The sequence below is a fragment of the Chiloscyllium plagiosum genome, unplaced genomic scaffold (assembly GCF_037043375.1).
Source record: "Chiloscyllium plagiosum isolate Xiang-an unplaced genomic scaffold, Cpla_swu_hap1 HiC_scaffold_44, whole genome shotgun sequence".
In the NCBI taxonomy this organism is placed as follows: Eukaryota; Metazoa; Chordata; class Chondrichthyes; order Orectolobiformes; family Hemiscylliidae; genus Chiloscyllium; species Chiloscyllium plagiosum.
The window spans coordinates 15,029,091-15,044,844 of NW_028270182.1; the positions used below are offsets into that span (position 1 = coordinate 15,029,091).

A 15,754-nucleotide genomic window follows, 5' to 3' on the forward strand; every position below is an offset into this window, starting at 1 on the left:
TACACAGAGCTTCCTGAGTTTGGGCTTGAGTGTTTACACAGAACTCGCTGAGTTTGGGATTGAGTGTTTACACAGAGTTCCCTGAGTTTGGGATTGAGTGTTTACACAGAGTTCCCTGAGTTTGGGATTGAGCGTTTACACAGCTCCCTGAGTTTTCGGATTGAGTGTTTCCTGAGCTCCATGAGTTTCAGATCGTGTGTTTACACAGAGCTCCCCGAGTTTGGGATTGAGTGTTTACACAGAGCTCCCTAAATTTGGGATTGAGTGTTTTCACAGAGCTTCCTGAGTTTGGGATTGAGCATTTACACAGCTCCCTGATTTTGGGATTGAGTGTTTACACAGAGCTTCCTGAGTTTGGGATTGTGTGTTTACATAGCTCCCTCAGTTTAGGATTGAGTGTTTACACAGAACTCCCTGAGTTTGGGATTGAGTGTTTTTACAGACCTTCCTGTGTTTGGGATTAAGTGTTTACAGATCACCCTGAGTTTGGGATTGAGTGTTTACACAGAGCTCCCTGAGCTTGGGATTGCGTGTTTACACAGCTCCCTGAATTTGGGATTGAGTGTTTACACAGAGCTCCCCGAGTTTGGGATTGAGTGCTTACACAGAGCTCCCCGAGTTTGGGATTGAGTGTTTACACAGAGCTCCCTGAGTTTGGGATTGAGTGTTTCCTGAGCTCCCTGAGTTTGGGATTGAGTGTTTACCCAGAGTTCCCTAAATTTGGGATTTTGAGTTTACACAGAGCTTCCTGAATTTGTGATTGAGTGTTTACACAGAGCTCCCCACGTTTGGGATTGATGTTTACACAGAGCTCCCTGAGTTCGGGATTGAGCGTTTACACAGCTCCCTGAGTTTGGGATTGAGTGTTTACACAGAGCTCCCTGACCTTGGGATTGAGTGTTTACACAGAGCTTCCTGAGTTTGGGATTGAGCGTTTCCAAAGCTCCCTGAGTTTGAGATTGAGTGTTTACACAGATCCCTGACCTTGGGATTGAGTGTTTACACAGAGCTTCCTGAGTTTGGGATTCTGTGTTTACACAGAGCTTCCTTAGTTTGGGATTGAGTATTTATACAGAACCCTGAGTTTGGGATTGAGTGTTTACACAGAGCTTCCTGAGTTTGGGATTGAGCGTTTCCACAGAGCTCCCCGGGTTTGGGATTGAGTATCTACACAGCTCCCTGAGTTTGGGATTGAGTGTTTACACAGCTCCCTGAGTTTTCGGATTGAGTGTTTACACAGAGCTCCCTGAGTTTGGGATTGAGTGTCTACACAGCTCCCCGAGTTTGGGATTGAGTGTTTACACAGAGCTCCCTAAATTTGGGATTGAGTGTTTTCACAAAGCTCCCTGAGTTTGGGATTGAGCATTTACACAGCTCCCTGAGTTTGGGATTGAGTGTTTACACAGAGCTCCCTGAGTTTGGGATTGAGTGTCTACACAGCTCCCCGAGTTTGGGATTGAGTGTTTACACAGAGCTCCCTAAATTTGGGATTGAGTGTTTTCACAGAGCTCCCTGAGTTTGGGATTGAGCATTTACACAGCTCCCTGAGTTTGGGATTGAGCGTTTACACAGAGCTTCCTGAGTTTGGGATTAAGTGTTTACAGATCACCCTGAGTTTGGGATTGAGTGTTTACACAGAGCTCCCTGAGTTTGGGAATGAGTGTTTACACAGAGCTTCCTGAGTTTGGGATTGTGTGTTTTCACAGCTCCCTCAGTTTAGGATTGAGTGTTTACGCAGTGTTCCCTAAATTTGGGATTTTGAGTTTACACTGAGCTCCCTGAGTTTGGGATTGAGAATTTACACAGAGCTCCCTGAGTTTGGGATTGAGCGTTTACACAGCTCCCTGAATTTGGGATTGAGTGTTTACACAGAGCTCCCTGACCTTGGGATTGAGTGTTTACACAGCTCCCTGAGTTTGGGATTGAGTGTTTACACAGAGCTTCCTGAGTTTGGGATTGAATGTTTACACAGCTCCCTGAGTTTGGGAATGAGTGTTTACACAGAGCTCCCTGACCTTGGGATTGAGTGTTTACACAGCTCCCTGAGTTTGGGATTGAGTGTTTACACAGAGCTTCCTGAGTTTGGGATTGAATGTTTACACAGCTCCCTGAGTTTGGGAATGAGTGTTTACAGACTTACCTGAGTTTGGGATTGAGTGTTTACACAGCTCCCTGAGTTTGGGAATGAGTGTTTACAGACTTCCCTGAGTTTGGTTCTGAGTGTTTCCACAGAGCTTCCTGAGTTTGGGATTGAGTGTTTTCACAGCTCCCTGAGTTTGGGATTGAGTGTTTACACAGCTTCCTGAGTTTGGGATTGAGTGTTTACACAGAGTTCCCTGAGTTTGTGATTGAGTGTTTACACAGTGCTCCCTGAGTTTGGGACTGGATGTTTACACGGCTCCCTGAGTTTGGGATTGAGTGTTTATAGAGTTCCCTTAGTTTGTGGGTGAGTGTGAGGTGGGTGTGTGGTGAGGCCTTCACCTAAGACTATGGATTTTCCTTCAATGTGACAATTTTTGGTGCCCCCTTTTGTGAGTCTCTCTTTATCACGGATGGAGGTGTCAAAGCGTAGAGGCACCCTGTGACTTGGGATCCATTTGACATTTTAATAATCGCGTTGGTTGGAGTGGATTCTTAACCTGGTCAGACTGATCTTGCGTAAGGAAGAGTCCCTATCCTTCCGGGATCCTCTTGGCCTCACTGGGGAAATTTGGGCCACACACCCCCTCTGAATGGACTACACCCATCCTCGCTCCAGTCCAGAGATTCTGAGGCCAACTTAAACACCCGATCCCTGGTCATATTGAGCGTGATGGGGGATTCTGTCACAGATGATATTCCTGAGGCAGCCAATCCAAGACCAGAAATCCCTCTCTTCTCCCGAATCCCACGCGTTCCTAGGCCGCTCCCTCAGCCTTACCTGCCCAGCCACTCGGCCAGGGTCCCCAACAGGAAAGAGGAGACCATCCCTCCAATGGAGAATATGGCGACAGACAGGGACCAGAGGGTGGTGAGGGTGGCCTGGTCAATGGGCTGTGGCTGTTCCCCTCCCGTCTGTCTCCGCATCCATGTCTCATTGTAGCTTTGTTCGATGATCTGTGGCCAAAACAGGCACGAATGAGCAAGGAACAGAGACAACGATGAATTTTTCAGTTTGTGTCTTCATGTTCCACTGCCACGCCCTGCCCACAATGGGGAAGGACACATGTCCAGCTCACAATTACACTCCCTCCACCTCCATGGTGCCACCAGCCCATCTCCCTCTCCTCAACAGCCTGGGGGAGAGGTGGGCACCTTCAGCCCCTCCCATTGGCCCCACCGATTGGAGGTGGACATCGCTGGCTTGCCCAGTCTTTATTACCCATCCCTAATTGCCCCTGAAGGTGGCGCTGAGCTGCTTTCTTGTACCGCTGCAGTCCAGCTTGACCCTGAATGGCTTTAGGAGGGAGCTCCAGCGACACCGAGGGAACGGGCGATACATTCCCCAAGTCAGGGTGGGGAGTGGCTTGGAGGGGAACTTGCTTTTCCCATGTATCTGCTGCTCTTGTCTTTCAAGATGGAAGTGGTTGTCAGTTTGAAGAGCGCTGTCAGAGGACTTTTGGGGAGTTTCTGCAGGGCGTCTTGTTGATGGTACACACCGCGGCCACTGAACGCCCGCGGTGGAGGTAGCAAATGTTTGCGGATGTGGTGCCAATCAAGCGGGGGGCTGTTTTGAGGTTTATTGGAGCTGCACTCACCCAGGCAGCCTCAGCTCCTCACATCCCACTGGAGTCAACACCCCCTCCCACAACCCTACCCTGGCTTTTAAAGAAAGAAATCTGCATTCCCGTAGCACCTTACTGCTGCCACACATCATCCCAAAGCTTCTCGCTAGCAAAGGGACCGTATTGAGGCCGGTGGTCACTGTTCGGTTGGGGTGGCTGTACCTGTTGGTGTACAGTAAGATCCTACAGACAGCGAGCCTGAATGTGGTACAGTGGTTAGCAACACTGCTTCACAGTACCAGGGACCAAGACTCGATTCTGCCCTCGGACCACTGTCTGCCCGGGTCCCCTCTGAGTGCTCCATTTTCCTCCCACAGGCTGATGGGGGTGGGTTAGCCACAGGAAATGTGTGGTTATAGGGGGTGGGGAGGAGGAATCGGGGTGGGATGCACTCCGGAGAAGCCACATGGGCACTGTAGGGATGCTATCTGTGAGATCCAGTGACAGGACCACTACACCTGCACCTTCCTGTTTGTGTTGTAGTGGCTGTGGGATCTTTCTCGGCCTGGGGCGCTTCCATGGTTTAATGTTCCGGCTGAGAGCCTAACGCAACTCTGACCGGGCTGCACTCCCTCAGTACTCGGACTGGGAGTGCCAGCCTTGTATGAGAAACTCTGTCAAGGTTACAGGGACCTTGCTGTCAAGGTCAGTGCTCATTGTCTGCTCCTTGAACTGTCACAGCACTCCCCCTCCACCCTGCCTGCTTGACCTCCGGTGTTGAAGCCTGTGGACTGGGGATTTGAACCGGGAACCCTTCACTCTAAAGCTGAAGGAATCCTTGGCCAGCTTTCTGACTCTCTCTCCAGCCCCTGTCTGGTGCATGTGAGCGCCGGGGAAATTCTTCAGCAGCTTTATCCCTCTCCGTCACGAGGCTGCGGGACATTTGATTCCCGGCGCTGTTTATTTTTAGTCGGGAGGCTGGGAGGAACGCTGCACTCGAGGGGCCTGTGCTGTCAGAGAGGCAAGCAGCTGTCTGCCAGCCTCCACCCCCTCCCCCTCCCTCTCCCTCTGTCCCCACACACTCTGAGACGGTCCATGTCTTGTCAGCCCTCTTGTGATCAGATCCTCCAAAGTTAGGCCTGGCTGAGGAGAAATTAGGCAAGGTGTTTGTTTCCAATAACTCCTTTCCAATTTACAGCTATAACCAATGGCGACATCATCCCACAGAGTTAAAGTCACTCCCTTGTGTGTGTGTGTGTGTGTGTGTGCTCATTCTGTGTCTCCATGTATGTTTCTGTGTGTGTCTGTGTGTGTGTGTGTTCATTCTGTGTCTCCATGTATGTTTCTGTGTGTGTCTGTGTGAGTGTGTGTGTGCTCATGTCTGCGTCTCCATGTGTGTTTCTCTGTGTGCGCGCGTGTGTGTGTGTTTGTGTCTGTGTGTGCTCATGTTTGCGTCTCCATGTGTGTTTCTGTCTCTGTGTGTGTATCTCTGTCTACATGAGTGTGTATACTTCCATGCGTGTGATGCCTGTGTGTTTTTGTGCTGGTGTACATGTTCGAGTGAATCTGTGTGTTTCTCTGTGTGTTTGTACATATCGATATATATATTTGTGTGTATGTTTCAGAATGTGTGGAGCTGTGTGAATCAGAGTGTGGGTCTGTCTGCCTGTATGTGTGTTTCAGAGCGTGTTTGTCTCTGTGTTTCAGATTGATGTGGAGGTGGGGCCGGTGTTGGACTGGGGTGGACAAGGTCAGAAGTCACATGACACCAAGTTATAATCCAAAAGGTTTATTTGAAATCACAAGCTGCCCTTTCATCAGGTGAATGCTCCGAAAGCGTGTGATTTCAAGTAAACCTGTTGGACTGTAACCTGGTGTGGTGTGACGTCTGACTGTGTGTCAGGGTGCGTGTTTGTCTGTGTCTGTGCTGCAGCGTGGATGCACTTTTCACAGCATGTGCATGTGTCAGACTTTCTCCGTCAGTGTGTTTCGATGTCTCTGTGAGCATGTGTGTATTTCTGCACTTTTTGTTATTCATCAATGGGATGTGAGCATTGTCCGTTAGACCAGTATTTATTGCCTGGAGGCGTTTGTTGTGGTCGGTGTGCTATCAGTAGACACACACAATGCCCTCAGGGAGGGAATTCCAGGATTTTGACCCAGTGACAGTGAATGAACAGTGATATATATCCAAGTCAGGGATGCTGAGTGGCTTGCCAAGGGATCTTGCGTGAGGTGATGTTCCCATCTATCTGCTGCTCTAGTTGGTAGTAATCCTGACTTTGGAAGGTGCTGTCTTAGGATCTTTGGTGAATTTCTGCAGTGCATGTTGTAGACGGTACACACTGCTGCTACTGAGTGTCGGTGGTGGAGGGAGTGGAATGCTTGTGGATTTGATGCCAATCAACCTGGCGAGGGGTGGCTCCTTTGCCCCTGGATGGTATCGAGCTGCTTGGGTGCTGTCGGAACTGCCCCGTCCAGGCAAGTGAGGAATATTACATCCTACTCCTGACTTGTACCTTGCAGATCCATGTGTTTCCGTGTTTGTGCCTACATGTGTCTGTATGTGCACATGCACATGTCTCAGAGTGTGCGCGGGTGCACGTAAATGTCTGTCCCTGTGTTTCAGTGCACTCAACAAGGGCTGTGTCTGCCCATGTCTCAGTGTTTGTGTGTGTGTGCACCTGTTTATGTGTGCATCTCCGTTTGTGTGTGTGCATTAAACTGCATGTGTGCGTGGTGTCTGCGTATATGTGTTGTGTGTGTCTGCATGCCTTGCCTGTATATCTACATGTGTATCTTTTTGTCTGTGAGTGTGTTGTGTCTGTATGTATTTGTCAGTCTGTGTTGGTGTGTTTGTTTGTCTGTGTGAGTGTATATTGTGTCTGTATCTATGTGTCTGTCTGTGTCAGTGAATCTGTATGAGTGTCTTTGTATTTTGTCTGTGTCTTTGTGTCTGTGTGAGTATTGTTGTGCTGAGTATGTAACTATCTGTCTGTCTGTGTCTATGTGTCTTTGTCTCTGTGTCTGTGTGAGTATTGTTGTGCTGAGTCTGAAACTATCTATCTGTCTGTGTCTATGTGTCTTTGTCTCTGTGTCTGTGTGAGTATTGTTGTGCTGAGTCTGTAACTGTCTGTCTGTGACTATGTGTGTTGCGTCTGTTTCAGTCTGCCTGTGTGTGTGTGTGTTGGTTTGTCTGTTTGACAGTGTGTGGGTACCTGTGTGTGTAGTGTCTGTATCTATGCATCTGTTTGTGTCAATATGTCTCTGTGTGCTGCGTCTGTCTTGGTCTGCCTGTTTCAGTGTGTGTATGTGTATGTCTATGCCGGTTTTTCTGCTTCTAGGAGAGATTGAGGACTGCAGATGCTGGAGATCAGAGTCAAGAGTGTGTTGCTGGAAAAGCACAGCAGGTCAGGCAGCATTCGAGGAGCAGAAAATCATTCCTGATGAAGGGCTCTTGCCCAAAACGTCGATTCTCCTGCTCCTCAGATGCTGCCTGATCGGCTGTGCTTTTCCAGCACCACACTCTCGGTTTGTCTTTGTGTGTGTGTGTGTGTGCATGTGTACTGCGCCTGTATCTGTGTGTCTGTGTTGGTGCATCAGTACGTGCTGTGTCTATGTCTGCTTGGCTGTCTGTGGATGTATGTGCTGTGTGTCTACCTGTGCTGGTGCATCTGTCTGTCTGTGTGAGTGTCTTTGTGCTGTGCCTGTACCTACCTGTCAGCCAGTATTGCTGTGCCGGTATCTACCTGTCAGCCTGAGTAGCTGTCCCTGTACCTATCTGCCTGCCTGTGTTGCTGTGCTGGTATCTACCTGCCTGCCTGTGTTGCTGTGCCTATACCTACCTGTCAGCGTGTGTTGCTGTTCCTGAACCTACCTGCCTGCCTGTGTTGCTGTGCCTGTACCTACCTGTCAGGCTGTGTAGCTGTCCTTGTACGTACCTACCTGCCTGCCTGCGTTGCTGTGCCTGTACCTACCGGCCTGCCTGTGTTGCTGTGCCTGTACCTATCTGTCAGCCTGTGTTGCTGTGCCTGTACCTACCTGGCTGCCTGTGTTGCTGTGCCTGTACCTACCTACCTGGCTGTGTCGCTGTGCCTGTCCCTACCTGCCTGTGTTGCTGTGCCTGTACCTACCTGCCTGTGTTGCTGTGCCTGTACCTACTGCCTGCCTGTGTTGCTGTCCCTGTACCTACCTGTCTGCCTGTGTTGCTGTGCCTGTACCTACATGCCTGCCTGTGTTGCTGTGCCTGTACCTACCTGCCTGCCTGTGTTGCTGTGCCTGTACCTACTGCCTGCCTGTGTTGCTGTGCCTGTACCTACCTGCCTGCCTGTGTTGCTGTCCCTGTACCTACTGCCTGCCTGTGTTGCTGTGCCTGTACCTACCTGCTTGCCTGTATTGCTGTGCCTGTACCTACCTGCCTGTCTGTGTTGCTGTCCATGTACCTACTGCCTGCCTGTGTTGCTGTGCCTGTACCTACTGCCTGCCTGTGTTGCTGTGCCTGTACCTACCTGCCTGTGTTGCTGTGCCTGTACCTACCTGCCTGCCTGTGTTGCTGTCCCTATACCTACTGCCTGCCTGTGTTGCTGTGCCTGTACCTACCTGCCTGTGTTGCTGTGCCTGTACCTACCTGCCTGTGTTGCTGTGCCTGTACCTACTGCCTGCCTGTGTTGCTGTGCCTGTACCTACCTGCCTGCCTGTGTTGCTGTGCCTGTACCTACCTGCCTGCCTGTGTTGCTGTGCCTGTACCTACCTGCCTGCCTGTGTTACTGTCCCTGTACCTACCTGCCTGCCTGTGTTGCTGTGCCTGTACCTACTGCCTGCCTGTGTTGCTGTGCCTGTTAAGCTGTGTGGGATTGATACCCAGAAGCAGGACTAGGTGATCAATGCTCACAAGCTCCACTTGGCAATGGAGACTGGAGAGCTCCTCTGACGGGTGCCCCATCGCAAGGAGGGCAGGTAGCGGGTGACCGAAGCAAGGTAAAATTCCAAATGAGCAGCGATCTCCTTGAACCTATTGAAGCTGATGAGGGCCCCCATTGGAAAAGCCCAGGACTCTATCTCCCACCACCTTGCGGTCAGGTCTGTGAACCTTGCTGTCTGGCCCACAGCCCCAGCCCCCAGTAGCTGCTTCCTACCATCAAGGCCAAATGCGGACTCACATCCCTGTCCATCGTGCATTCCTGCTCACAGCTGCTGCTCCCTCACTTTGTCCTGGCTTGGGTCCTGTAGCTGATGGTCAGCTCAGCCCTGCCCAGCAGTTCAGTGCAACACTCCTGCTCCCTTCTCCTCTCTCTTTCTCTCTCTCTCTCTCTCTCTCTCTCTATCTCCCATGCTCCCTCTTCGTTTTGACGTTTTTTGCTCTCTCCTCTCACTACTTTTGCTGGTTTTTTTTGCCTTGCTCACTCCCTTGATCTTTCATGATCTCTCCCCGGTCCCATCTTGCCACCTGTCCGTTTGGAATCTCTCGCTCCTTGCTTCCATCCCACAATCTCGCTGTGTCTGCTGCTCCAGTCTCGCTGTTTCTTGCCCATTTTAGTTCTCCCCACTTTGTGCCTCCCCCTCGTCCTTATCGTTTCCCTCTCTCTCTCCCCACTTTTTTCTTGCTCTCACTGCCTCTCTATCTTTTGTCACCTTCGCTTTCTCTTTCTTTCTCTGCTCTCCACCCTTCCCATCCCTTTTCCACACACCGCCCCGTTCTCTGCCCATTCCCAACTCTCCCCATTCCCTGCTTTTTCCTGACAATCTGTCTTCCCCCACCTCTCTTTCAGCCATTTTGTTCCCAGTCCCAATCTCACTCACTCTCTGCAGCCCTTCCTTCCCTCTCTCCTCCACGTCTCACTTGCTGACTCTCCCTTCACTCCCCAACCTCTCTCTCACAACATTTTTTTCCTCCTCTCTCTCATCCTCTCTTCTCACCTCCCTTGGACTCTCTACCTTGCCCCCCATTGCTTTTTCCCTCTCTTTTTACCCCATTGCGCTCTCTCTCTCTCTCTCCTTGTCCTTCTTCCTCCCATTTCTCTCTGCCTGCTGCCTCTCTCCTCGCTGTCTCTCTCCAACAGCCATCTAACTCCCAACTCTCCCTACCTTTCTCCCAACCATCTCTCTCCCACTGTTTATCTCTTAATTCACTCTCCCCTCGCTCCCTTCACTCTTCTCTCTCTCTCTAGCTGCTTTCTCTCCCTCCTCTCTTACCCCCCTCTCTCTCTCTCTTGCGCTCTCTGTCTGTCTGTGCGCTTCTCCCCTCACTCTTGGTCTCTCCCTCGTTGATGCTCTTACCTTCTGGGGCGCGTTGATAACCCCGATGTTATATCCGAACTGCAAAGATCCCAGTACCGCAGTGAACACAGAGAGGATAAGGGTGCATGTGACACGCTGTAAAGAGACAAATGGAGGAGCTATAGAAAGACACAGACAACTCCAATTTTGTTTTGTCCTCCAACCCCCCCCCCCCTCCCACATTCACAAAAATCCCCCCGTTCCCACCCCTCCCTCGAGAACCCCCACCGCTGCACTGGCACCTTGCCCCCACAGAGTGACTGAGCTTGAACTGAGACCAGGATCCCTATCACAAACCACCCCTACACCAGACAATGCACAAACTCAGTAGGTTTTTGAAATCACGGTAATAAATCCTTCTCCACTGTCCCCCATCTAACACTTCCAGGACAGAGACAGCATTGGGTTAGATACAGAGTAAAGCTCCCTCTACACATGTCTCCATCAAACACTGCCGGGACAGAGGGTTAGATACAGAGTAAAGCTTCCTCTACACTGACCCCATCAAACACTGCCAGGAGATAGGGTTAGATACAGAGTAAAGCTCCCTCTACACTGTCTCCATCAAACCCTCCCAGGACACAGAACTTTAAAAAAGAAATTCGGCGAGGGTGAAGGGGCCATGAAATATCCTTGGCACGTAGCATCACGGTCAAGCTTAAGGCTTTTAATCCATCTATTAGGAGCAATGGAGTAACTAGGGAAAGGGAAGATCCACTGAAGGACAAAGGAAGGAATTTATGTGAGGGGCCGGAAGAAGTGGGCGAGGTCCCAAGGAGAAAGACATGAATGCTGGGTCGTTCAGAGAGGGGTTTGTTGGTACTCGAAGGAATGCTGTATTAAGGAGGAGGGGGGCTTCAAAAACATTACGGTAGGTAAGTCCCCCGGGCCTGAAGGGATCTATCGCAAGGACACAGTTACATGAGAGAACCAACAGAGGAAATCAACGGTCACATTGCTTAGCCTGAGAAATGGAGAGAAAATGCGACAGGCTGAGTTTGAACCCCTTGGAACAGGGGAAGCTGAAGGAAATGGCCTGGGGAAAGACCGACTTCCCTCAGCAGAGAGGTCAGTACCCCCACCCCCCTCCGGTAACCAAGTCGGAAATTTCCCAAACGACAACCTAAACGTAAATTAAAATATCATTCCTCAGGGAGTCAGAATGCACCCAGCTCCCGAGTGACCTCACTCACTACCTGCCAATGTTTCTTCACGTCCTAAATTTCCGACAAAGAGGAATGTGGGGAGAGGGCAGAGGAGGGGAGGTCCATGTCTGGCATCGTAGGAGGACCATCAGAAGACATGATGGTTTGAATGGGTTTCCTCTGATTGTGGGATTCTATGCTGGGGGATGTTTATACATTGAGGGGGCTGTATATTCAGTGGGGGAGTGGGTGGGTCAGGATAATACAGCCAGTGAGATCCAAATGACTCAGTGTCAGTCCACTTAGGGACAAGGGTGAGAAGGAAAGAGAAGAGCATGGATTCCTCAAAACTGTCCAGGAGCAGAGAGTGCCGGAGAGACAAAACAGAGAAATGCTGAATCTTTACAGATCACTGATGAGACCTCTGCGGGGGAGTGCTCTGTACAGTTCCAGAGCTCCACACTTTAGGAAGGATGTGTACACATTGGAGAGATAGCAGACGCGATTTACAAGAACGGCTTCAAGAATGAGAAACTTCAGACATTGGAATGGATTGGACAAGTTGGGGCTTGTGTAGATTTTCAGAACCGTGAGGGATCCGTGAGGGAGAAACCATTCCCCCCTTGTAAATGGACACAGTTTGAAAGCCATGATGTGGAGGTGCCAGAGTCAGACTGGGGACAAGGTCAGAGGTCGCACAACACCAGGTTATAGTCCAAATTATTTATTTGAAGTCACGAGCTTTCGGAGCGCTGCTCTTCCGGCAGGTCAGATAGGTCTTCAATTAAAATTAGCAATAACATTGAAAAAAATCTTCCACACGACAAGATTGACATTAGCACAGGGCTTCAGGAGAGAGGGGTGGAATCACTGAGGAAACGATAGGGTGCTGCCCCACACTGCCCCTCTCCACACCAGTGGTGGAGGGTGTAATTACAGCGTGACGTATTGACATTGAAATCAGTTGGTGTGAGTTGTGGAAGGGTATTCCACGGAGACTGGGGAAGAGAATAAAGAAGGTGTGAAAACTCGCTGGCCAATCACACATTCACCCACATTTTGCCGCATATCTCATCATTCCCGGGCATAAATCCACCCTGGCTCCCTGTGTACTGCCACCCTCACTGCCCAGTCTTTGATTGGAGAAAAATCAAAAATCTTCAAAAAGACGTTTAGATTTCCCTCGTGAGTGGCTTAGGTTCTTGTGTTAGCCTGACTGAAATTCAGTTTTGGGAGCCCTTAGGATTAAATTCAGTGTCTGTGATGAGGGGGCATCTGAGCTATAACACCCCAAGAGCCCAGACAGTGCTTAAAGCCCTGGTGCCACCATCTCCTGAACCCACATACCCCTTTGAAGCCAGACAAACCCAAACACAAACTCCTCCCCTGTCACCCCAACCCCCCCAACCCCCAGCAGTGAATTGACCTTATTAAATTCCACAACAGGCCTGAGGAGCTGAAATACTGAGCTCTGCTCCTCACAGTCAGCCAAAGACTGTGTCTCTCTGTCGGAGCTTGCCCAGTAAGGGGGGGGGGGGGGGGGGGGGAAGCAGTCTCTCTGTGGCAACCTTGTCTAATCACAACAAAAATACAAAGACACAAAATTGCATTGCTGTAGCACCTTTCACAGCATTCTAAATGGACAGCATGATATTCACCAGAGAAAGATATTGAAGGAAAAACTTTGACCCAGGCCAACTAAGGAGAAATCTACCCTATCTTGATATCCTGGGTAATAACCCCCTGACAGTGCAGCTCTCCCTCAGCACTGACCCTCCAGCTGCACAGCACTCCCTCACTACTGACTGTCTGACAGCGCAGCACTCCCTTAGCACTGGTTTTACAACACTGCAGCACTCCCTCAGCTCTAAGTCTCCAACAGTATCCTCTCCCTCAGCGCTGATCCACTGACAGTGTGCTGCTTCTGCAGCACTGACCCTAGAACATTATGGTAATCCCTTGGTACTGACCTTCTGGCAACAAAGCAGCCCCTCAGCACTGAACCTCCGACAGTGTGGACTGCCTCAGCACTGACCCTCTGACAGTGCGGCACTACCTCAGCACTGACACTCTGACACTGTGACACTCCCTCAGCACTGATCCTCTGACACTGTGGCACTCCCTCAGCACTGACCCTCTGACAGTGTGGCACTGCCTCAGCACTGACCCTCCGACAGTGCAGCACACCCTCAGCACTGACCCTCCGACAGTGTGGCACTCCCTCAGCGCTGACTCTCTGACAATGTAGGACTTCCTTAGCACTGGCCTTCTGATAGTATGATGCTCTTTCAGTAATGACCCTCTAAAAGTGCAGTGCTCCCTTAACACTGACCCTCCTACAGTGTACTGCCACCTCAGCACTGACCCTCCCGACAGTGCAGCACTCTCTCAGCGCTGACCCTCCAACAGCGTGGCACTCCCTCAGTGCTGACCCTCCCGACAGTGTGGCATTCCCTCAGCACAGATCCTCCGACAGTGCGGCACTCCCTCAGCACTGACCCTCTGACAGTGCAGCATTCCCTCAGCACTGACCCTCCAACAGTGCGGCACTCCCTCAGCACTGACCCTCCGACAGCGTCCCACTCCCTCAGCACTGACCCTTTGACAGTGTGGTGCTCCCTCAGCACTGATCCTCCAACAGTACAGCAGTGCCTCAGCACTGACCCTCTGACAGTGTGGCACTCCCTGAGCACTGACCTTCCGACAGTACAGCACTGCCTCAGCACTGACCCTTCGACAGTGTGGCACTCCCTTAGCACTGGCCTTCTGACAGTGCAGCACTCCCTCAGCACTGACCCTCCGACAGTGCAGCACTCCCTCAGCACTGACCCTCCGACACTACAGCTCTGCCTCAGCACTGACCCTACGACAGTGTGGCACTCCCTCAGAAGTGTGCTCCCTTAACACTGACCCTCTGACAGTGTAGTGTCATCTCAGCACTGACCCTCTCGACAGTGCGGCACTCCCTCAGCACTGACCCTCTGACAGTGCAGCATTCCCTCAGCACTGACCCAATGACAGTACAGCATTCCCTCAGCACTGACCCTCTGGCAGTGCAGCACTCCCTCAGCGCTGACCCTCCGACAGTATGGCACTGCCTCAACACATACCCTCCAACAGTGTGGCACTCCCTCAGCACTGACCCGCCAACAGTGCGGCACTCCCACAGTACAGACCCTCTGACAGTGCAGCACTACCGCAGCACTGACCCACCTACAGTGCAGCACTCCCTCAGCACTGACTACCCCAAAAGTGTGGCACACCCTCAGCACTGACTCTCCGACAGGGGGGCACACAGTCAGGACTGACCCTCTGACAGTGCAGCATTCCCTCAGCACTGACCCTCTGACAGTGCAGCATTCCCTCAGCACTGACCCTCTGACAGTGCAGCACTCCCTCAGCACTGACCCCCCAACAGTGCAGCACTCCCTCAGCACTGACCCCCCCAACAGTGCAGCACTCCCTCAGCACTGACGCTCTGACAGTGCGGCACACCCTCAGTACTGACCCTCTGACAGTGCGGCGCTCCCTCAGCACTGACCCTCCGTCCGTACAGCTTTCCCTCAGAATTGACCATCTCACAGTGCGGCACTCCCTCAACACTGACCCTCCGACAGTGCAGTGCTGCCCCAGTACTGACCCTCCGACAGTGCAGCACTCCCTCAGCACTGACCCTCCGACACTACAGCTCTGCCTCAGCACTGACCCTTCGACAGTGTGGCACTCCCTCAGAAGTGACCCTCTGTCAGTGTGGCACTCCCTCAGCACTGACCCTTCGACAGTGTGGCACTCCCTTAGCACTGACCTTCTGACAGTGCAGCACTCCCTCAGCACTGACCCTCCGACACTACAGCTCTGCCTCAGCACTGACCCTTCGACAGTGTGGCACTCCCTCAGAAGTGACCCTCTGTCAGTGTGGCACTCCCTCAGCACTGACCCTTCGACAGTGTGGCACTCCCTTAGCACTGACCTTCTGACAGTGCAGCACTCCCTCAGCACTGACCCTCCGACACTACAGCTCTGCCTCAGCACTGACCCTTCGACAGTATGGCACTCCCTCAGCACTGACCCTCTGACAGTGTGGCACTGTCTCAGCGCCCACCCTCCAACAATGTAGGACTTCCTTAGCGCTGGCCTCCTGATAGTATGGTGCTCTTTCAGTAATAATCCTCTAAAAGTGCAGTGCTCCCTTAACACTGACCCTCTGACAGTGTAGTGTCATCTCAGCACTGACCCTCTGGCAGTGCGGTATTCCCTCAGCACTGACCCTCTGGCAGTGCGGCACTCCCTCAGCACTGACCCTTTGACAGTGCAGCGCTCCCTCAGCACTGACCCTCTGACAGTGCGGCACTCCCTCAGCACTGACCCTCTGACAGTGCAGCGCTCCCTCAGCACTGACCCTCTGACAGTGCAGCACTCCCTCAGCACTGACCCTCCGACAGTGCAGCGCTCCCTCAGCACTGACCCTCTGACAGTGCAGCGCTCCCTCAGCACTCACCCTCTGACAGTGCGGCACTCCCTCAGCACTGACCCTCTGACAGTGCAGCATTCCCTCAGCACTGACCCTCCGACAGTGCAGCGCTCCCTCAGCACTGACCCTCCGACAGTGCAGCGCTCCCTCAGCACTGA

General features: G+C 51.8%; 1 protein-coding gene across 1 annotated transcript in view; it reads right to left on the reverse strand.

The window, feature by feature from the left end:
* LOC122546276 (solute carrier family 2, facilitated glucose transporter member 4-like) overlaps positions 1-15,754 on the reverse strand; it is a 177,927-nt gene that overhangs the window by 145,892 nt on the left and 16,281 nt on the right. The window contains exons 2-3 of the mRNA XM_087982704.1: positions 9,981-10,076; positions 2,921-3,096 (exon numbers count right to left, since the gene is read on the reverse strand). Coding sequence (XP_087838830.1) covers positions 2,921-3,096; positions 9,981-10,076 — 272 coding nt within the window. The remainder of the gene's footprint in view (positions 1-2,920; positions 3,097-9,980; positions 10,077-15,754) is intronic.